We start from the raw sequence: 23,330 nt of genomic DNA, 5'->3' as shown, positions 1-23,330 counted from the left end.
TAGGGTTAGGGTTAGGTGTAGGTCATCTAGGGTTAGGGTCACCAACATGGTGCCATATGAGTAGCCCCTTGTCTAAAAATAACTGTTTCCTACTTTTTTAAATCATTGTTGATAATTATTGTGAGAAATCATTAACATGATCAGTGTCTTCACATAGATGAATATCATTAATTATTAATAATAACATAATATATGGTAAATTTATGGTTATTTCAGATCAAACTGAAAACTGTGTGTATTAAACTGGTAGCCCTTCACATTAATCAGTACCCAAGAAGCAGCTCTCAGTTTCAAAAGGTTGATGAACCCTGGTGTAGTTCATCTATGGTTAGAGTGTTGGTCATCTGCCAACACTGATGAAGAAAAAATTGGTAAAAATGTAAGCTGTTCAATTCTGAATTCTAAATCTTTTTTTATTTTTTCTCTTATCAGGTCCTTCAGATTTGCCAGCTTCCAACATTCCTCTTTTATTTTAATCCCCTTACCACACACACACACTAGCAAAAGGCACTTTTAAGAGCCATGTCTGTCTTGTTAACCTGCTCTCTCTCTCTCTCTCTCTCTCTCTCTCTCACTGTTTACATCTGTTGATGTTATGTCTGTCTATATTTCTATGTATATTTCTGTATATTTCTTGTCAAATTATGACTAGGCCGAAATTCAGGCCCTGTCCATCTTGCCAGACTCCCAATCAAGCAAGCAGGAAAACGTGTCATGTCTGCTTTGAAAGTCTGTCCACTAAACAAAAAATAAAAGACAAAGTGGTGTCACTGGATAGACAGTGGGGACAGTCTGTAATGAAAAGCAGAAATGCTGGGCGTATAATTTATCTGTAACGTATTGCGCTAAGTAAAAATGCTAGTTTTTCACTTGTTATTTAAAGTGTCTATGTTTGTCATGTAGTGATTATTATAGTCCAGTACCAGTATGATGTGGCCTTCATAAACCCATTTAACTTAGTCTTCTTTGTATGAAATAAAACTTATCTTTATGTTTAAGTTGTGTTAAAGAGAAACAATAAGTTAATACTGAATCAGTCGTGTTGGCAATGGTAAAAATTTTAACTTTTAAAAAAAGTTAAATGTTCTCTTTTCTCAAATAATAAACTTTTTAAAACTGATTAAGGCTCATTTTCTTGCATTGCACTCCATTGAATGACCTTAAAATAAAATTGCTTTATACAGAATGAATGTACGTAATAATGCAGTGGTGTGTAGTGTGACTCTACAATTTTCATAGTCATGAAAATAAAGAAAACTCTTTGAATGAGAAGGTGTGTCCAAACTTTTGGTCTGTACTGTATGATTTAGATATGATATATGATAGAGAGCCAGGTTAAAATGTGGCATTTTACTTAGAACACTTTTTAAAACACATTTTATTTTTACAAACTGTTTTATATACGCTATATTCAAAAGCATTCACTCATCTGCCTTCACATGCAAATGAACTTGAGTAACATCCGATTCTTAATCTATCGGATTTTAAATTATGTTGACCCAAATTTTGCAGCTACAACAGCTTCAACTCTTCTGAGAAGGCTTTTCACAAGGTTTAAGAGTGTGGTACTGAGCATTTTTGACCATTTCTTCAAAGCACATTTGTGAGGTCAAACACTGATGTTGGACGAGAAGGCCTGGATTACAGTCTCTGATCTAATCCATCCCAAATGTGTTCTATCGGGTTGAAGTCAGGACTCTTGTGCAGGACAGTCGAGTTCTTCCACACTAAACTCACTCATCCATGTCTTTATGGATCTTGCTTTCTGCACTTGTGCTCAGCCATGTTGGAACAGGAACGAGCCGTCCCTAATCTGTTCCGACAAACTAGGTAGCATTAAACTGTCCAAAATGTCCTGAAGCATTAAGTGTTTCTTTCACTGGAGCTAAGGGGCCGAGCCCAACTACCTAAAAACAACCCCACATAATAATACCCCCTCTACCAAACTTTACACTTGGCACAATGCAGTCAGACAAGTACCGTTCCCCTGGTAACCCCCACCCCAGGCTTGTCTATAGTATTGCCAGACAGTGAAGCGTAATTAGTCACTCCAGAGAACAAATCTTCACTGCTCTAGGGTCCAGTGGTGGCATGTAAGGCTTGGATGCAGCTGCTCGACCATGAAGCTCTCTGTGCACTGTTCTAGAGCTAATCTGAAGGCCACATGAAGTTTGGAGGACTGTAGCTACTGACCCTGTCAGTTGCTGTCGTTCCCAATCGCTTCCACTTTGTTATAACACCTTTAACAGTTTACTGTGGAATATTTAGTAGTGAGGAAATTTCACAACTGAACTTATTGCACAGGTGGCATCCTGTCACGGTACCACGCTGGAATTCACTGAGCTTCTGAGAGCAACCCATTCTTTCACAAATGTTTGTAAACGCAGTCTGCATAATTGGAACACCTGAATAGCAAAACAGCAATAAATAAACTTGCATTTAGTGTTGGGAAATAAGGATTCCTCCTTATCATAATAGATTTCTTTGTCTTGCTTGTCTATGTCCTTATTATAATCTGCTTATTCCATGTATATAAACAGATTTCAACTGATGCCCTAATCTAGAACACAGGCATGTGGCCAGTTGTTTTTCCTCAGCCCAGGGATGAAGACCTAAAATTTCATTTGAAGTTTTTAGATGCAAAAGCCTGTAAGTGGTGTTTAAATGTTTTCGTCTGAAATAGTCTTTTGCTCAGGCTCCTAGGTTATTTTTACTGCCATTCAAGTGAATAAACTGAACATAAACATTGGCACCTAAGAAAAATGCTCATTTTATTAAAAAAAATTCTAAATGGATTAGAGGCTTTTGCACCTGAATTCTTCATATTTCCAATATGAATAAAATTTCTCATTAAACTTATGATTATTTAGTGTTGTAGTTGGTGGAGGTCATTTTCAACTATTTTGTATAGACAACTGTATCTAATTTTTTTTTTTTTAAAGTTACAAATCTAACGAGCTATAAATCTTTGTTGGCAAATATTTTTTTTCTTTGCATATAAACTAATTCTTTTGGCTGGCTGTATTTATTTTATATGTGTAAACTACTGAGTAGTTTATTCATACCAAAATGTGGTATTTTATAAGCTCAGTAAAAAGTATTTTGCAGCCTAATACTTTACAACTACAAAGAGCCATGAGAAGTAACAAATCATCTAGATTACAAGTACCTGAAACTATACTTTAGTACAGTACTTAGCCTTACAATAACACACTTCATTTCCATCACTGACTGCTTGTATTTATGTATGTGAAAAAAGAGACTACACTTTGGTTATATTTATAAAATTACAAAAAAGCAGATTTTATTACACACTTTAGATTCAGGGTTAAGGTCACTGGTTCACTGTCAAGAAAAAAATAGTTTTTACATTACAGTTAATCATCAGAATTTTCAAAGTCACTTTCACTGTCATAGTCATCAGATGACGGTTTGTTTAAAAAGTTGATGTTCTCTGCTCCAGACAAAACATGCAGGTAACAGTCTCTTGCTTGTACCCTCATATCTCTGATTTTGGGTCATAAGACTTTTTAATAGGCCAATTTTAAAATACCAGAAATATGGATATGTTTGGCCATTTTCTAAACATTTGGAATGTAGTGTACACATGCTTTTATAAAGAAAAGTAAAAAAATTTACATTTTAGTGTTTTTACACTTAAGTTAATAATACATAGCCTTAAAAAGTCATCTGGGGCGACCGTAATTTATCTCAAAATTCACATTTTTATGTATCATTAAGACTAGTTGAACTCATATCAGTAAGTAGATAAACTGATGAAGAAAGATAAACTTTAGTGCCCTTTCATTTTATGAAAACCATTATTTCACAAGTTTATTCTATAATATCAGAGTCTCCCTCATAAGCAAAAAAACTGAATTAGCATTTATACAGATATTACACATTCAACAATAGCACACCACTGATTAATATTTGAGGCTAAACTGATGGATATTTGGTTATAAATTTATTCATTTATTCATTCATTTGTTGGTTACCCCACATGACATATGGTCACCCCAAATGATAAGAAAACCACAGGTATAAAAATTTCAGTTAAAATGTACACAAAAGAGTTCAAGACGAAAAAAAATTTAACTCTTTTTATTCAAATAACATTTCAACATTTAAATATAACAAATCAGAAGGACATTAACATTTAAAATAATTTTTATAGCAACACACATTAAATGCTTCAAGAACTTAAGAAGCTGAGTAAAGAATCTCTTTTTTGGAACCTTTTTGATTCATTGGACAGGGATGAACACTACTTGCATCTCAATTAACCTTTCAACATTCAAATATCACAAATAATAAGTTTCTTTTTCTGGACCCATTTAGCCACATAAGGCAGTGATGAGTGTGACTTGCATTTATCTAAGCTGAGGTATTTCTGAACTTCACCCAATCTTGGAGAGTCAGCTTTGAGAAGCGTGATGTTGCTGGCTCAGGCTCTGAGATCACAGCATGCACATCTTTTCTGTAGTAGAAAATTAAATCTACAGTTTGTGGCCACATGAAGAGGTTTTTGTCACCAGATTGTAGCATACAAATGACCTGCACTTCTTCTCCCACAAACTCAAGCACTTGGCCAACATAAGGCTTTTCATCATAAATGACAAAAATTAATCTGGCAGAGTGTTCTCTATGGATTGAGGTGTAAGGTCCAACATTGCCTTCTCCATCTTTCTTCTCTCCCTGTATCCTCTAGATGCAGCCTTCCACTTGTTTCTGAGATTATTCCTCTCCCTCTCTGATAACTCATCTGACTTCACATATGGAATCTTCCCCTCATGCTTTCTTTTTTGGTAGCTGAAACAGTAGTGTACAGAGTTGTTCATCAACAACAAGATAAACATTCTACACCTGTGCTCTTTCCTCCTTATCCTGAACCTACTCTCTTTAGAGAACAGCTGTTTCGGTGACCAATGTTTAATAGCTCATTGTAGCATACAGTCCAACCTGTTTATTTGGTCTCCTACTTTCTGTAGCTCTAGTGACTCTAGCTCACTGCTATAGAAGCTCTTTTTTCTTTACCTCTCTCTTTTCCTTGCAAGATACTCTGCTCTTGCTGCAGGGTCGGAGTTGACTTTCTGTCTATGACGAGCAGTCTTCTTTGCTTGTTAATCGTGCCATCTAGGAAATAGGTAAAATAGGTTAAAACTTGTTTTAAATGACTAATACATGTATAGTCACATAAATAGAATGTCATTGTGTAGTTTTTTTATTTATTTATTTATATTTTTTTTTTACATTTTTCCTGTAGGATTGTACTACAACAAAAAAAATGTTTATCCCTATAAAAGGAATGGAAAATGGCTGAATTAAAAAAAAAAGATAAAATATACAAATAATTATGCTTAAACAATTAACACTACACTGTCAGAAAAAAAGGTACAGTGCTGGTACAATTTTGTTCCTAGAGGTACAAAACTCATTTAAAGGTCCACAATTGGTCCTTAGGGTACAAATATGTACCCAAAATGGCTTATAAAGGTACAACATTTTAGGTTTAGATGTGAAAGGTCCATTTTTGTAAAATGGTGAGATGTTTTGTAGGACTATATTAGCTATATAAATGAACATACTTCACCATCACTTCATGTAACGTTAGCCTATCCTGTCTGTAAAATAAAATAAATTTTATTTCCAAACATATGATTCTATTAAATTAAATATATGTATAATAATTGTTCATGTTTGTTGTGATTTAGTATAATTATTTTTTTTTCAACGTTACGATTGTTGTCGCTTTAAGAATTTCCGCTCTGCTTGATCGTCGTTCATCAGTGTCTTGTGGCGCGGTCCTGACAGAACTTCAGAACACGATTTCGTCGAGCATTTTTTGGACACATTTTTCAGGTAAATGCGAGATAATGTTATATATTCATATTTCTTCACGTATTGTGCTATGTTATGTTGATTTTGTCTAATTCGATGTTTCCTGCTTAAAGCCCGCGAAAAGTAAGTTAATCGTCAGGCGTCAGACTGGCCGTTGTACGACGGATTTGGGAAGCGCCTTCAAAAGTTCAGAATGGAGTTGGGAAAAATGAATACCACACAATTAATAAAGGAGCTTATGCAGTTTGGTATCGAAATCACTGATGAGGAGAGGAAAAAATTTGAGGGTGAGTATGATTATTATCACATGTTGAGATGTTTTAAGAAAATCTAACTTAGGCTTTTCTCGAGGATAACAGATATAGACTATAAACTTTCATACCTTTGCCTCGCATACCATATTTATTTGATAAAAACTGTGGCCGACACTATATATTGGCAGGGCTAGCCATTGTAATTAGTGGTTATCTCAGTTTTTTTACATTTTGAGACTAAAATATCCTGCCTGTGATTGCGTCATTTTGTTAGGCCGCATGAGACTTCCCCGACGCAACCCTCCGGCCATCAAACTTAAAATCAAGTGATTAATAAGTAAGGTACAATTTACATCACAGAGGCGGTACGAATATTTATTTATTTGTTAAGCACACTTGATAATATAAAAATATTTGATATTAAAGCAGTTGCATTATGCAGCAGACATTATACAGCTCATTGTCTTCATGCAGTTAATTAATCAACCATCGGTTTATTATATCGGCCTTTTTCATGCTATAGTCGATATGCCGATGGTTGTGAATTGTCAAAATTGGCCAATCTCTAAAATTAAAGCTGCAGTCCGCAACTTTTTTTGTGTTAAAAATTTACAAAAATTATATAATGAGAATGTACAACATGAATCCCTTTTCCAAACCGTGTTTTTGTCTTATCCTGAATCATTATGGTACACTTATAATAAGTGTTTATATTCGGACTATTTCAGACCAGACTGGTAGGGCTCGCCGCAGAATATCACAGTAACTGCGTGACTCACGGAGAAAAGTAGCTCCGGCTAGAATGTTCCTCCGCAAGACGCGTGCAGTTCTGGGTCCGGTTGCACCAGCTGTGCGCAAGTTTCAACGTAGACCAGTTTTGATGTAAATGGGCACTAAGTTACAACTTAAGCACTACTAAATATTTTGTGTTGCACCATTAAACTTGAAGTGTAACTCTCGTATACACTAAATATTTACGGAAGCCTCCTATCAGAAGTAAAGGTTGGAATAAATAGCAGACTGACTGACCTGCATCAATAAGCTCTTGTTTTACCTGACAGACTTCATTCTTTACACATATATGATGCTGCTGACATTTACACTCTCTTACATTTTAAGAAAGAGAACATTATGTGAAAAGATTACTTTGTTAGCCACTCTTCAACACAATCCCGTTAAACAGTGCGCCGCTGTATGCATCGGTCCCATCACTCCGTGCATGTCAAATAAAATCAGTCATAATCAATAATGTAATTTCTTATGTTTTTTTGTATCAGTATTTATTTATCCTTATGGAAGCCCGTTTCCACAAAAAAAAAAAAAAAAAGATGAATTGCGACTTTATATCTCAGAATTCTGACTTTTTATCACGCAATTGCGACTTTATATCTCAGAATTCTGACTTTATATCACGCAATTGCTACTTTATATCTCAGAATTCTGACTTTATATCACAATTGCTACTTTATATCTCAGAATTCTGACTTTATATCACGCAATTGCTACTTTATATCTCAGAATTCTGACTTTTTATCACGCAATTGCGACTTTATATCTCAGAATTCTGACTTTATATCACGCAATTGCTACTTTATATCTCAGAATTCTGACTTTATATCACGCAATTGCTACTTTATATCTCAGAATTCTGACTTTTTATCACGCAATTGCGACTTTATATCACGCAATTGCTACTTTATATCTCAGAATTCTGACTTTATATCACGCAATTGCGACTTTATATCTCAGAATTCTGACTTTATATCACAATTGCGACTTTTTATCTCAGAATTCTGACTTTATATCACGCAATTGCGACTTTATATCTCAGAATTCTGACTTTTTATCACGCAATTGCGACTTTATATCTCAGAATTCTGACTTTTTATCACGCAATTGCGACTTTATATCTCAGAATTCTGACTTTATATCACATAATTGCGACTTTATATCTCAGAATTCTGACTTTATATCACGCAATTGCGACTTTATATCTCAGAATTCTGACTTTATATCACATAATTGCGACTTTATATCTCAGAATTCTGAATTTTTATCACGCAATTGCGACTTTATATCTCAGAATTCTGACTTTATATCACGCAATTGCGACTTTATATCTCAGAATTCTGACTTTATATCACGCAATTGCGACTTTATATCTCAGAATTCTGACTTTTTATCACGCAATTGCGACTTTATATCTCAGAATTCTGACTTTATATCACATAATTGCGACTTTATATCTCAGAATTCTGACTTTTTATCACGCAATTGCGACTTTATATCTCAGAATTCTGACTTATCACGCAATTGCGACTTTTTATCTCAGAATTCTGACTTTTTAACTTGCAATTGTGACTTTATATCTCAGAATTCTGACTTTTAACTTGCAATTGTGAGATATAAACTTGCAATTGCGAGTTAAAAAGTTAGAATTCTGAGATAAAAAGTCGCAATTCATCTTTTTTTTTTTTTTTTTGTGGCGGAAATGGGCTTCCATATATCCTTAATAATTTTGTTACAAATACAGTTTCTGAATGTTATTTACATATAAATACATTTATGATTAAGTAGTAGGTAGGGATGCACCGATCTGCCTTTTTCCCTTCCGAGCCGATACTGAATCCCAGGTATCGGTATCGGAAGCAAAAGGCGGATCGGTGCATCTAATGGAAACTTATTTTTACTGTTAGCTACGTGAGGCAAAATAAGTCAGAATGAATGAAAAACTGAAATTCACAGAATTTCATCAACTTCAACTCACGTACTTGAAGGATCACTAAGGGTAAACATCATATTATGCGACTACGCATTATTTTACGGAGACCTTACGAGCTACTAGCTATGTTCTTGCCTTAAGTACAAATGGTGCAACCGAATAAAGTACAAACTAGCTAGTAGTTACTAAGCCACTAGTGTGGACTTTGTTCCAATTTAGGAAAGAACTTACAAATGGCTGGTGCAACCCTACCCTGTTTATTAACCGCTAGAGGGCGAAAATCGCGGACAGCAGCTTTAACTTAGTGATACATTTTCCTGCAGCGCCACCAAATCAGGTGCTGGCGCCTGTCTGTAGAACTTAGTGGCACTGGTGCCACTGCTCTCAAATGTTAGTCTGGAGCCCTGTGTCACTGCAATTGACAAATTCAGCTGTCTGTTAGGGTTCATGTAATTTCCATGTTTTATTATTTTAATCTCTATTTTAATCTTAATTTCATTTCAGAATTTATTTGTTAGCCCTGTAAAGTATTCCCCACTGGTTACCATTTTTGAGTGTGTATTTTACCTGACAGGCAATGGTGCCGTGTTCCAGCTTTAAATATACTGGTTTAGTGCATGGTTCTAATGATGGGTAATTCAATTGTACTTTTCATGATCTCTTATGTTATAGACAATGATGTAGATGGAGAGAGTGTTGACATTGGGCTGACGGAGTCAATGGTTTCATTCCTCTTTGAGGATCATTTAAGAAGCAGGCAAAATTCCACCGATTTGTCCAACAGATGAAGGAAATGGTGACATTAACGCTTGAACCTGTGCCTGCAGAATGCCTTTTCAGTCTTCAGCTGGAGCAAGGTTGTTGTCATTTAATATTTAATATTGTTTCATTTGTTTCAGGAAACTATTCTGAAAGTTAGGGGTGTTAGAAAATATTGTTACACGTGAATATCGCAATATTATGTTTGGCGATACTGTATCGATTCTAGGGATGTCCCGATCACGTTTTTTTGCCCTCGAGTCCGAGTCATTTGATTTTGAGTATCTGCCGATACTGAGTCCCGATCCGATACTTCTATAATAGCCTACATAAAAAAGAATAAAGAAGAGCGAAAAAACGGATCCAGGAACAGTGCTTTTCAGGTTTTTCAGGTATCTAACAGTAATCAAATAGTAATTAAATATAAAATATCACTGCATATTATCTTTACTGTATAAAATAAATAAAGATTAATCATTATTGAAGTTACAAAAACTGTTCAGTCAAGAGCAGTGAGTGATTTCTTTGTTATTTGTTGTTTGATTTAACATTAAAAACAGGCAGCAGGAATAGTTTTTTTTCCCTATAAGACATGCACACGATCCAGTACATATACAGGGAGTGCAGAATTATTAGGCAAATGAGTATTTTGACCACATCATCCTCGTTATGCATGTTGTCTTACTCCAAGCTGTATAGGCTGGAAAGCCTACTACCAATTAAGCATATTAGGTGATGTGCATCTCTGTAATGAGAAGGGGTGTGGTCTAATGACATCAACACCCTATATCAGGTGTGCATAATTATTAGGCAACTTCCTTTCCTTTGGCAAAATGGGTCAAAAGAAGGACTTGACAGGCTCAGAAAAGTCAAAAATAGTGAGATATATTGCAGAGGGATGCAGCAGTCTTAAAATAGCCAAGCTTCTGAGCGTGATCATCGAACAATCAAGCGTTTCATTCAAAATAGTCGACAGGGTCGCAAGAAGCGTGTGGAAAAACCAAGGCGCAAAATAACTGCCCGTGAACTGAGAAAAGTCAAGCGTGCAGCTGCCAAGATGCCACTTGCCACCAGTTTGGCCATATTTCAGAGCTGCAACATCACTGGGTGCCCAAAAGCACAAGGTGTGCAATACTCAGAGACATGGCCAAGGTAAGAAAGGCAGAAAGTCGACCACCACTGAACAAGACACACAAGCTGAAACGTCAAGACTGGGCCAAGAAATATCTCAAGACTGATTTTTCTAAGGTTTTATGGACTGATGAAATGAGAGTGAGTCTTGATGGGCCAGATGGATGGGCCCGTGGCTGGATTGGTAAAGGGCAGAGAGCTCCAGTCCGACTCAGGCGCCAGCAAGGTGGAGGTGGAGTACTGGTTTGGGCTGGTATCATCAAAGATGAGCTTGTGGGGCCTTTTCGGGTTGAGGATGGAGTCAAGCTGAACTCCCAGTCCTACTGCCAGTTTCTGGAAGACACCTTCTTCAAGCAGTGGTACAGGAAGAAGTCTGCATCCTTCAAGAAAAACATGATTTTCATGCAGGACAATGCTCCATCACACACGTCCAAGTACTCCACAGCGTGGCTGGCAAGAAAGGGTATAAAGAAGAAAATCTAATGATATGGCCTCCTTGTTCACCTGATCTGAACCCCATTGAGAACCTGTGGTCCATCATCAAATGTGCGATTTACAAGGAGGAAAACAGTACACCTCTCTGAACAGTGTCTGGGAGGCTGTGGTTGCTGCTGCACGCAATGTTGATGGTGAACAGATCAAAACACTGACAGAATCCATGGATGGCAGGCTTTTGAGTGTCCTTGCAAAGAAAGGTGGCTATATTGGTCACTGATTTGTTTTTGTTTGGTTTTGAATGTCAGAAATGTATATTTGTGAATGTTGAGATGTTATATTGGTTTCACTGGTAAAAATAAATAATTGAAATGGGTATGAATTTGTTTTTTGTTAAGTTGCCTAATAATTATGCACAGTAATAGTCACCTGCACACACAGATATCCCCCTAAAATAGCTAAAACTAAAAACTACTTCCAAAAATATTCAGCTTTGATATTAATGAGTTTTTTGTGTTCATTGAGAACATGGTTGTTGTTCAAATTAATCCTCAAATAAAATTAATCCTCAAAAATACAACTTGCCTAATAATTCTGCACTCCCTGTACTGTTACACATGCGCTGTCTTTCTCGACTAATATACGTTCACTTAAGACATAACCGACTATGTTTGCTAGGATACTCGCTAGGACGGGCATGTTGACATCATTTTTTGTATAAATGTGGCCACCGAAGGGCAAGACTTGAAAGAGAACTCAGTATTTGCGCGCTTCGGATGAGCGCACAAATCTTCTCACAGCGCGCGAGTTCTCTTTCGCGTCTTGTTCTTGAAGGTTTAAATCAGCAAGGCTTAAATAAGTTAGTTTAAACACAGATAGCAACGTGTGCTGTTCAGGTCTCACCTGCGCTCGCGCTTTTAACACCAGGTGATGACGGCGTAAATGACTGGACATTAGAGCATACGGCACTCGCAGTAAACAGTTTACAAAGAGTGACTGTTTTGTCCATGCTTTTGATTATCGTTGTTGTAACGTTTTGTGCATCCATCGACTGAAACATACATTATCTGAACTCTGTCTGTTTTCCACGTTGCTATTTTAAACAAACCATATTAAAGGATTAGTTCACTTTTAAATAAACTTTTGCTTATAATTTACTCACCTCCATGTCATCCAAGATGTTCACGTCTTTCTTTCTTCAGTCGAAAGATATTAAGGTTTTGATGAAAACATTCCAGGATTTTCTCCATACAATGGGCTTGAATGGGCACCAGACGGTTTCAGTGCAGCTTCAAAAGGCTTTAAACGATACCAGACGAGGAATAAGGGTCTTATCTAGCGAAACGATCTGTCATTTTTTAAAAATAAAAAAAAAATTAAGTTTTATAAGCACAAATGTTCTCCTTGCTCTGTTCTCGGATGCGCGTTCATGACGTCACGTAATACGCAATTACGTTGAAAAGGTCACGCTTGACATAGGCGGAAGTACAGATTCGGTGTTTACAACTTGAACGTGCAAATACTAACCCTGCGTCTCGATCAGCTCCCTAGTTCCCTAGGTCGTGAATCAGTATGAAAGTGAATGTGGCTGATTCCCTGATCAGTGCCCTGACTACTGAACTAGGAGCTGATTGAGACACACGCCGTTTACAAAAAAAAGGTAAAACAACTAATGGTTCTTCCATCCTGTGTTGTCAGTACCACCAGACAGTCATACCCTTCTCATATTAATATATAATAATTTAATTATATTTAAATTATATTTAAATATAATTTAAAATATTATTATATATTATATATTAATATATTATTATGTATACATATATTAATATATTATTATGTATACATATATATCCGAGTCCTATTATGTATACATATATATCCGAGTTAATATATTATTATGTATACATATATATCCGAGTCCTGAACCCAGCCATTAGGGAGGCACAAGCCAGTGCATTCTTAGTGCCGGTCCCAAGCCCGGGTAAATGGGGAGGGTTGCGTTAGGAAGGGCATCCAGCGTAAAACACGTGCCAAATCAAATATGCGGATCACAAATGAGAATTTCATACCGGATCGGTCGAGGCCCGGGTTAACAACGACCGCCACAGGTATCGTTAGCCGACAGGGTACCGTGGAAATTGGGCTACTGTTGGCCGAAGGAGGAGAAGGAGAGGAGGAAGACGTCTACAGAGACGGCAGGGAAAGGAGCAGTGTAGGAGAGTGGAGGTTCGGGTTGGTACTTTAAATGTTGGTACTATGACGGGTAAAGGAGAGAGGTAGCTGATATGATGGAGAGGAGAAAGGTAGATATGTTGTGTGTTCAGGAGACCAAGTGGAAAGGGAGTAAGGCCAGGAACATTGGAGGTGGGTTTAAACTGTTTTATCATGGTGTGGATGGAAAGAGAAATGGTGTAGGGGTGATTCTGAAGGAAGAGTACAGTAAGAGTGTAGTGGAGGTGAAGAGAGTTTCTGATAGGGTGATGATCGTGAAGGTGGAAGTTGAAGGATGATGATAAATGTCATCAGTGCCTATGCTCCACAAGTTGGCTGTGAGATGGAGGAGAAGGAAAGATTCTGGAGTGAATTAGATGAAGTGGTAGATGGTGTACCTAGGAAAGAACGGTTAGTGATTGGGGCGGACTTTAATGGGCATGTGGGTGAAGGGAACAGAGGTGATGAGGAGGTGATGGGTAGGTATGGTTTTAAGGAGAGGAATGTGGAAGGGCAGATGGTGGTAGATTTTGCTAAAAGGATGGAAATGGCAGTGGTGAACACTTATTTTAAAAGAAGGAGGATCATAGGGTGGCGTATAAGAGTGGAGGAAGGTGCACACAGGTGGACTATGTGCTATGCAGGAGATGCAACCTGAAGGAGATTGGCGACTGTAAGGTGTTGGCAGGGGACAGTGTAGCTAGACAGCATAGGATGGTGGTCTGTAGGATGGTTTTGGAGGCGAGGATGAAGAGGAGGAGAGTGAGGACTGAAAGAAGAATAAGATGGTGGAAACTGAAGGAGGAAGAGTGTAGTGTGAGGTTCAGGGAAGAGGTCAGAGAGAGGCTCAGTGGTGTTAAGGAGGTGTTGGATGATTGGGCAACTACTGCAGGAGTGATGAGGAGGCAGCTAGAAAAGTACTTGGTGTGACATCTGGAAATAGAAAGGAAGACAAGGAGACGTGGTGGTGGAATGAGGAAGTGCAGGAGAGCATAAGGAGAAAGAGGTTGGCAAAACAGAAGTGGGATAGACAGAGTGATGAGAAAAGTAGGCAGGAGTACAAGGAGATGCGGCAGCAGGTTAAGAGGATGTGGCGAAAGCCAAGGAAAAGGCATATGAGGAGCTGTATGAGAGGTTGGACACTAAGGAAGGAGAAAAGGATTTGTACCGATTGGCCAGGCAGAGGACCGAGCTGGAAAGGATGTACTGCAAGTTAGAGCAGTAAAGGATGGAGAGGAAATGTGTTGACTAGTGAGGAGAGTGTGTTGAGAAGGTGGAGGAGTATTTTGAGCAGCTGATGAATGAGGAAAATCAGAGAGAGAAGGTTGGATGATGTGGAGATGGTGAAGCAGGATGTAGATAAGATTAGTAAGGAGGAAGTGAGAGCAGCGATTAAGAGGATGAAGAGTGGAAAGTCGGTTGGACCAGATGACATACCGGTGGAAGCGTGGAGATGTTTAGGAGAGATGGCAGTGGGGTTTTGACCAGATTGTTTAACAGGATTTTGGAAGGTGAGAAGATGCCTGAGGAATGGAGAAAGAGTGTGCTGGTACCGATCTTTAAGCATAAAGGAGATGTGCAGACCTGCAGTAACTACAGGGGTATTAAGTTGATCAGTCACACCATGAAGTTATGGGAAAGAGTAGTGGAAGCCAGGCTGAGAGAAGAGGTGACCATCTGTGAGCAACAGTATGGTTTCATGCCGAGGAAGAGCACCACAGATGCCATATTTGCTTTGAGAATGTTGATGGAGAAGTATAGAGAAGGACAGAAGGAATTGCATTGTGTATTTGTGGATTTAGAGAAGGCGTCGACAGGGTGCCAAGAGAGGAGTTGTGGTACTGTATGAGGAAGTCAGGTGTGTCGGAGAAGTATGTAAGGGTGGTGCAGGACATGTATGAGGACAGTGTGACGGCAGTGAAGTGTGCAGTAGGTACAACAGACTGGTTTAGAGTGAAGGTTGGACTGCATCAAGGATCGGCCCTGAGCCCTTTCCTGTTTGCAGTGGTGATGGACAGGTTGACGGACGAGGTCAGACAGGAGTCTCCCTGGACTATGATGTTTGCGGATGATATTGTGATTTGTTGTGAGTAGGGAGCAGGTTGAGAAGAGCCTGGAGAGGTGGAGATATGCACTGGAGAGAAGGGGAATGAAACTCAGTAGGAGTAAGACAGAGTACATGTGTGTGAATGAGAGGGAGGGCAGTGGAGTGGTGCGGTTGCAGGAGAAGAGCTTCAGAAGGTGGAGGAATTCAGGTACCTGGGTTCAACAGTGCAAAGTAATGGAGAGTGTGTTAGAAGTGAAGAAAAGAGTGCAGGCAGGGTGGAGTGGGTGGAGAAGAGTGACAGGAGTGATTTGTGATAGTAGGGTATCTGCAAAATTGAAAGGAAAGTTTATAGGACTGTGGTGAGACCTGCGATGTTGTATGGTTTAGAGACAGTGGCATTGAGTAAAAGACAGGAGGTGGAGCTGGAGGTAGCAGAGCTAAAGATGTTGAGGTTTTCGTTGGGAGTGACGAGGATGGATAAGATTAGAAATGAGTTTATTAGAGGACAGCGCATGTAGGATGTTTTGGTGACAAGGTGAGGAGGCGAGATTGAGATGGTTTGGACATGTGCAGAGGAGGGACATAAATTATATTGGTAGAAGAATGCTGAGGATGGAGCCACCAGGTAGGAGGAAAGAGGAAGGCCAAAAGGAGGTTCATGGATGTGGTGAGGAAGACATGCAGGTAGTTGGTGTAAAGAGGCAGATGTAGAGGACAGGGTGGTGTGGAGGCGGATGATCCGCTGTGGCGACCCCTAATGGGAGCAGCGAAGAAGAAGAAGAAGAAGATATATCCGAGTCCTGATCGGGAGGTAACGTCCGATTCGATCGAGTCTGAAGCGTTTGAAATCAGGCGTCTATCAGCCTACCGGTCCGCTGATTGATGCCTGCTTGTGCTTTCAAGCACTCCGCTTTCAAAGCATTTTCAAACACTTCCTTGTGCTTTCAAACACTCTTGTGCATTGATCATTGTAGCCAATCACAGACGCATCCGATGTGTGCGTGAGCACAATGGCCAGAGGTGTTTACGATTCCAGTTCAACAGTGCTCAAAGCATCAAATTTTTAAAATTTCAGTACTGAATTGGTATCGTGGTTGGTATTTTATCGGAGCTGATACGGAGACTGAGTATTGGATTGGCGCATCCCTATACTGATAACCTTAATCCAGGTGTGTTTGATTGAGAAGATATGCAAAATGTGCAGTGTTGGTGCCCCTCAGGAATGTGATTGGGTACCACTGGCCTATACTATAACAAAGTTATTGTTATTTGTTAATGAATGTATTCATCTGTCTTTTCAGTAGTAAGAACTGGTACTTTATAGTATTTGTCATACTTTATGTATCCCTGTAACATTTCATTGCCTAATTATTACTTTCTCTTTTTTTTACCATAGTAATATCAGCCCATCAGCAGCTTATCCTGCACTTTTTGAAGTTCCTAAGTTTCCTTTTGATGTTCAGGCTAAGTTGGACCAAAAACAAAGCAAACTTGCAGCATCCGATAGGATCAAAATTATAAGAACATTGTATGAAAGCATGGCTCAGTACAGTATGTAAGTATTCCCCATTAACTGTGCCCAAGGTTTTACATTTTAATTACATTTTAAACAAAAGTAAACGCTACACTCGTGTTTAAAATGTTTTTGCAGGTATCCGACTAATGAAGAGTATGTTCAAGTGGCTAAGGCCCTTATTCTGAGGTACCCCTTTTTAAAGGACAAAGAGGGCAATGGATATGTAAGTAGAGGAGTAAATCTTAATATCCTACTCTTGGTTCTAGTCATAAAGTTAATTTTGTGTAAAACCTTTTTTTCTTCTTCCTCTTTTTTGCCAAAATATGTTTTTTTAAATAGCACACATGGCACATGTCTCTGAAACGCAAGTTTAAATTTGAACGGACACCTTTGGCTGATGTTGAAGAAGTGAAAAGACTTAAACAGAAGTTTGGTCATTCAAAAAAGTCTCAGGAACCTGAAAAAAGCACTTGCAAACAAATGAAAAGGCCTGTGGTGAGAGCATACATTTATAATCTTTTTACAATGGTACATGTTGCCAGTGTATTGTTCTCAAATTTATCATTATAACGAGTGACAAGACGCCCGTGAAAAGGCAAACATTTTCTTTATTTTCTTGCCAAGAAGTTAGAAATAATATTCTACCTGATTGTTTTTGTCTGTGTACAAGGACATGGATGTTGCTGGAGAGGATGCTACCTCAATAGAGGGACATGTGAAAGTCCTACAGGACCAATATCGAAAGACACAGCCAGATGCTCGTATTGTTGAAGAGCGAATGAGGAGGACCTTTGCCTGGAGGCATAAGGAGATTATTGGTGGGATGACTGTTGAAGATGCTGTCAACAAATATCCGTTTTTGAAGAGTTCATCAGGGGTAAGTGTGGAAATTATAAAAGTACACAAACCCATTAACATGTAGGACACTGAAACTGTATAAAAAATTCTGACTTTCTTATGTTTGTGTCTTTTTGACAAATTTCAGCTTTATCAAGAAATTGGTTTCCTGTACAAGTCTGTTAATCTTTGCCGGCACTTTCAAGAAAGCTTTGGAAACATTGCATCCAGTGTGCTACAACTTGCTTGCGGGAAATCTCTTTTAGCAAAGCCGCTCATAGAAGCTAGAGAAGAATCTCTCGTTGAAGACCATAATGGTAATTGACGTTTTTTTTAATCTTATCCTATTTATTAAAGGGTTAGTTCACCCTAAACTGAGAATTCTGTCATTAATTACTCATCCAAACCTACAAGACTTTTGTTCATCTTTGTAACACAAATGAAGATATTTTTAATGAAATCTGACAGCTTTCTGCCCCACCATTGATGGCTACGCACCACTTTCAAGGCTCAGTCAGGTTGTATATCATGTCTGTATCAATGGCTCAATACGAGAGGCAACGCAAAATGCAAAGACATGTGAAATATAACGTCATCACAGGTGTTGCGTGCAAGCGTGTGTATGGTGTTGGTTTCATGGATGTTAGGATAACTATTAAAGAGTTCACATGTTCACTTTTCTTGATTTGTTAATAGCTATAATCTGTTAAATGCTTCAGTTTGTTTTCATATTATAATAATATAATAGTAAAACAAATTGAAGCAAACTGATAATATATCAGTTTAAATAGTTATAACCGATATGTTTTAATAGGCCTACTTCAATTCTCTTTAAATTTTATTATATTATATTGTAAGCCTAATAAAGCCTTGCCATTAAAAAGTTTGAAACCCCCTGATATAGAAAAATCGTGGAAATTCAACAAACATTTAATGTTGATGGTTTAATGCTGTCTATTGCTAATAATTGACTAGCCTATACAAAACACATTAAAGTTGTCCAAACCATCTCAGTGTAACTGCTCATATTATTATTATAAAGAATTAAACTGTCCTGGAAGATTTTTAAAATAGAATTTCTTAGTAAAGACTAGTTAACACAGTACTGTAAAAAAAAAAAAAAAAAAGAAATAAAGTCACCTAACATGCTTAATTTAGTGACTGAACTGATTGTTTTCGAAAATGATTTAATATATCACTAAGTTACATCAGGGGTCAAATAAAATAGAAATGGCACATTATTTAAAAGTTACAATTACATTTTTGTGTGTTTACGTACACTGTACAAGTTCAGGTGGTCAAAATGTCCGCTCAATAGAGAAAAGTTTTGCTCAGTAAGAAAAAAAATTAGAGGGAACATTAGTCAGTATCATGTGTTTTCTTTTGTTTCAGGAATTGATTTCAAAGCAGCACTTCTCATGTTGCCAGTCTTGTTCAGAGAAAAGCTTGAACACTTCATTGTGCTTGGGAGGTATGCATGTTTCTCTGTCTATCATAAATGCATTTTATAATTTTTAAAACATTTACTGAATAATAATCATCTTACTCTTAATGCAGATTAGTTAAATTGTTCCCTGATATCTACATAGAGTGTATGTGGCTTATTTAAGGGCAAAAAATGTCCAGATATGGTTTTACAGGTCCATTTACAACCCTAGAAATTGTCCCTAGAATGAAATGGGCTGATATTGCCTTATTTGGAAGGGTCATGAATAGTAATGTGGAGCTCTGCTCTGATTGGCTGTTTCATTGCATAGTCAGTTGCGGCATGACGGTGGAGAGATTAGGCATTGATCCAACCTTATATGTTTGAGCCTGTTTCAGTAAAAATGTACTTGTTTAAAGCTAAAATCTGTGGTTTATTTATAAAGAGAGCACCTATTTGAAATTTTGATCTGCAGTTTTTGGAGTTGCGAGATCCAGTCGGCCACTGGGCGCTCAGCGCTCATTAAGCCTGGCTAGAGCAGCCTTTTCTCGGCTAGTCCTTCTGACGTCTGCCGCTGGCTCTGATGTTTCTGTAGTGGTTGAACATGAGTTATAATCCGTCTTGTGCATTTCTATCGCGGCGATCTTTGGCCTCATGGATCTATCAATTGTTCCTTGGCTATTTGTTTTGGCTGAGAGTAAAGTGAAGTTATTTCTTTGATCATTAAAACTTAACGAAACGAGAGTTCTGTTTTATGTCATATTTAATTTTATTGCAGTGAAGATAATCATATATGCACACTTATTGCGTGAACCACTTATTAATAGGCTTAATATTTTTTTAAATGTAAACGAAAAGAGGCAGGGTTGTTTTATTTCGTTTTATTTTATATGCAGTGAAGATAATCAATGTACGCGTTGCCTGAACAACATTTGTGTGGCTATTAATAGGTTTACATACATACAGAGATAACCAGAGTAGCCAGAGCGAGCTGAGTGACGCTGTAAGAATGCTGCTGTTTTCCGTCTGCAGAATCACCAGACTTCCTCTGGAGTTCGTTCTCCTGATTCGAACTTGCCAAGTCATTGGCTGGCATATGCAAATGCTAGGGGCGTACATTCCGGTGGTTGCGTTACAGTCGGTGTTATGTTGAGATTCGCCTATTTTTCCGTGGTGTTTTCATGCACAAGATTTACATATGAAAGGAGGAAGCAATAGTGTTTGAGACTCACGATATTTGCCAAGGTGCCAAGGTTAATTCAATTTTTCATTCTAGGGCACATTTAACCTGTATGATCATAAAATTTGACTGATATAAAATCTTATTTGTGCTTTTGTCTTTTTAGAGTGACCCATCTTCACCATATCCAACTGTTCAAGTACAGGAAACCACTGACTGGAAAACTGTGCTTACAAGAAGAGTCACTGCTGTCATCAGAGTTGATGGGATAGAGATCTGCCGGGCTAGCGGTGTGGACGAAGGGGTTCTTTCTGCATTCTGTGCCTATTTTGTCTTCAATTTGACATATCCACCTCACTTGAAGAACACTCTGGTGTTTCTTCAGCGGTATGTTTTGAAACTTACTGTGGATGGTGACAAGCCTCTACTTACTCCAGTTACCAGAGTAATCAACCTTTTACAGTAACATCTGCAAAAATGCCTCGCCCCTTCTGTTGTCCTAAATGCTCTCGGAGAACATTCACAATTGTCAAATTAATCCAGCACATTGGTCTCATTCATGCACATGAGGCAAATTTTTCAATAACTTGTGGTCTTAATGACTGTCAGAGAACATTTTCAAAGTATGAGTCCTTTAGATGTCACGTTTACCGAAAGCATAAACATACGGTGTTACAACAGACTATGACTGATGATCCTCTTCCTTTCTTTGAGGATGTTGAGGAAGAATGTCCTAATGATAGTGTTGTACTGTCTGCCCCCCCTCCAAACATGAAGGAGCTGTTTCAGCAATTTAGAGAGAACCTATGTGCCTTTGTTCTGAAATGCAGAGAAAAAAATCACCTGCCTCAGTCAGTGCAGCAAGAAATTTTAGATGATGTAAATTTCTTATTTAGTTTTTTCAAAGAAAACTATGACTCATTTCTTGCATATCATCTAAAAGAAAATGGATTTGATCTTGCTGCATCCCCAGAACTTCAAGAAGTGCTACAGTCCCCTGACTTTTTTTCAGAGGCCTCGAGACTTGTTAGGTCTCCACACATGTTCAAAGAGTATTGCAAATCAAAATTTGAGTTGACTGAGCCTGTGCAGTATACACTAAGAGACACGTATGGTAATAAGACTGGAAGTTACTCGTACATTCCTATATGTGAGGTATTGAGAAAATACTGTTCCCATGAGGACATCTGGGACCAGATACAAACTGAGTTCAACACTGAAAAAGATGAACTTGTTCTAAAAGATTATCGAGATGGACTTCATTTCAAAAACCACAAATTCTTTGCAAATAACCCACAAGCTCTGAGACTGCATCTTTATGAAGACGAGTTTGAGGTGTGTAATCCTCTGGGTTCAAAACGTAACAAACACAAACTCTGTGCATTTTACTATACAATTGGAAATATAGGTACAAAGTATTGTTCTCAGTTAAAACATATTCATTTAGCTTTACTTGCTCGCTATAGCCTTGTGAAACAATTTGGATTAGATGAAATTTTGAAGCCATTCATAGATGATCTTAAAAAGCTTTCATCAGAAGGAATTAATGTACTTGTTGATGGTGTGGAAAAAAATGTTCGTGCAGCTGTTGCAGTTGTATCTGCTGATAACCTTTCCTCTCACTTAATAGGTGGATTCAGCATGTCATTTAATGTTGGTAGAATTTGTAGATACTGCATGGCCACACATAGCAACATTAAGAGATGTTTTAATGAATCTGACTTTGTTTTAAGAACTACTGATGTCCACAGATACCACTTGGAGTGTGTAAAGGAAAATCCTGACACGAAAGCCATTTATGGTGTTACCAGAGACTGTCCTTTTGACAAACTGGACTACTTTGATGTCACTACCTCACTTCCTCCGGATGTGATGCATGACTTTTTAGAAGGTGTAGTTCCTCTAGTGTTGCGCCTTGTTTTAAGTAAAGCTCACAGAGAAAAAGTCATAACCATACAAGAGTTTAACGAGGAGCTGAGGAAACTTACTTTTGGACAGAATGATAAAAAACAAGCCTGTTCCTCTTTCTGAAAAACTTCTACACAACTTGAATGTAGTAGGGTCTGCCACACAGAAATGGTGTTTATTTCGCCTACTGCCCTTTTTGGTAGCACACAGAATCCCAGAGGGCTGTAGCTATTGGCATGTCTACTTACTTTGTCGTGAAATTTCTGACATTATAATGGCACCAGTTGTAAAAAAAGAATGGCTTCCCACTCTTGATCTCTTAGTTTCTGAGTTTTGTCATGTACAGTTAAAGAGTTTGGTGATGTTCTTACGCCAAAATGTCATTATTTAATCCATCACTCTCGTTTGATGCTATGCTATGGGCCTTTGCGTTCTTTATGGTGTTTAAGGTTTGAAGGCAAACATCAATATTTCAAACAGGTCGCTAGCGCTTGTAAAAATTTCATTAACATTTCATCCACTTTAAGTAACCGACATCAGCATAGACAATGTTGGGAATTGTCTTCTGTTAATATGTTGGGGGAATATGAGAAAGTTGCTGGATGTTGTGTGAACACACCCTTTCAGTCTTTACCTTCAGCTCTCCAGCATTCAATAAGTGTGAACAAGAAGTACAGCCATGTCAATTTTGAAGGCAAACAGCTTCAACAGAAGTAGAGATTAATGATGTCAAATATTGTGTTAAAGATGTGTTTACTGTGGGTCACCTCCATGCAGAAGAAGTTCCGTTATTTTTTCAGATTAAGTACATTCTTAACATGGACACAGACTGGTTATTGTGTGGCAAGCTGTTAATACCGGAATCCTTTTGTCATCATTATTATTCATACTGTGTGAAATATGAAAATGAATGGACTGTCCTTTCACCAGGTGAGGAGGTTGATTACCAGGCACTAGATACCTACAGTGTTGATGACAAATTATTTATTAGCAGTAGGTATTCTTGCTGAAAATGCCCTTTGCTATTAACTTCAATGTGCAGCACATGACATAGCCTAAT

The 23,330-nt window shown here is 38.0% G+C and overlaps 2 protein-coding genes across 2 annotated transcripts; both read left to right on the top strand.

Annotated features, from left to right (window-relative positions):
• Positions 1 to 6,092: 6,092 nt before the first annotated feature.
• LOC124377323 lies at positions 6,093 to 22,393 on the top strand. Its single transcript, XM_046836750.1, has 2 exons — positions 6,093 to 6,128; positions 20,529 to 22,393. Exon 2 carries the CDS (start codon positions 20,840 to 20,842, stop codon positions 22,391 to 22,393), a length of 1,554 nt encoding a protein of 517 aa, XP_046692706.1. The 5' UTR covers positions 6,093 to 6,128; positions 20,529 to 20,839.
• LOC124377324 lies at positions 16,805 to 20,634 on the top strand. Its single transcript, XM_046836751.1, has 7 exons — positions 16,805 to 16,958; positions 17,055 to 17,142; positions 17,259 to 17,414; positions 17,590 to 17,796; positions 17,905 to 18,073; positions 19,149 to 19,227; positions 20,529 to 20,634. The coding sequence occupies exons 1-7, from the start codon at positions 16,942 to 16,944 to the stop codon at positions 20,632 to 20,634; spliced, it is 822 nt and encodes a 273-aa protein (XP_046692707.1). The 5' UTR covers positions 16,805 to 16,941.
• Positions 22,394 to 23,330: the final 937 nt, after the last annotated feature.

The sequence above is a fragment of the Silurus meridionalis genome, chromosome 23 (assembly GCF_014805685.1).
Source record: "Silurus meridionalis isolate SWU-2019-XX chromosome 23, ASM1480568v1, whole genome shotgun sequence".
Classification (NCBI taxonomy): domain Eukaryota; kingdom Metazoa; phylum Chordata; class Actinopteri; order Siluriformes; family Siluridae; genus Silurus; species Silurus meridionalis.
This window is presented reverse-complemented; position numbering and strand designations above follow the sequence as displayed.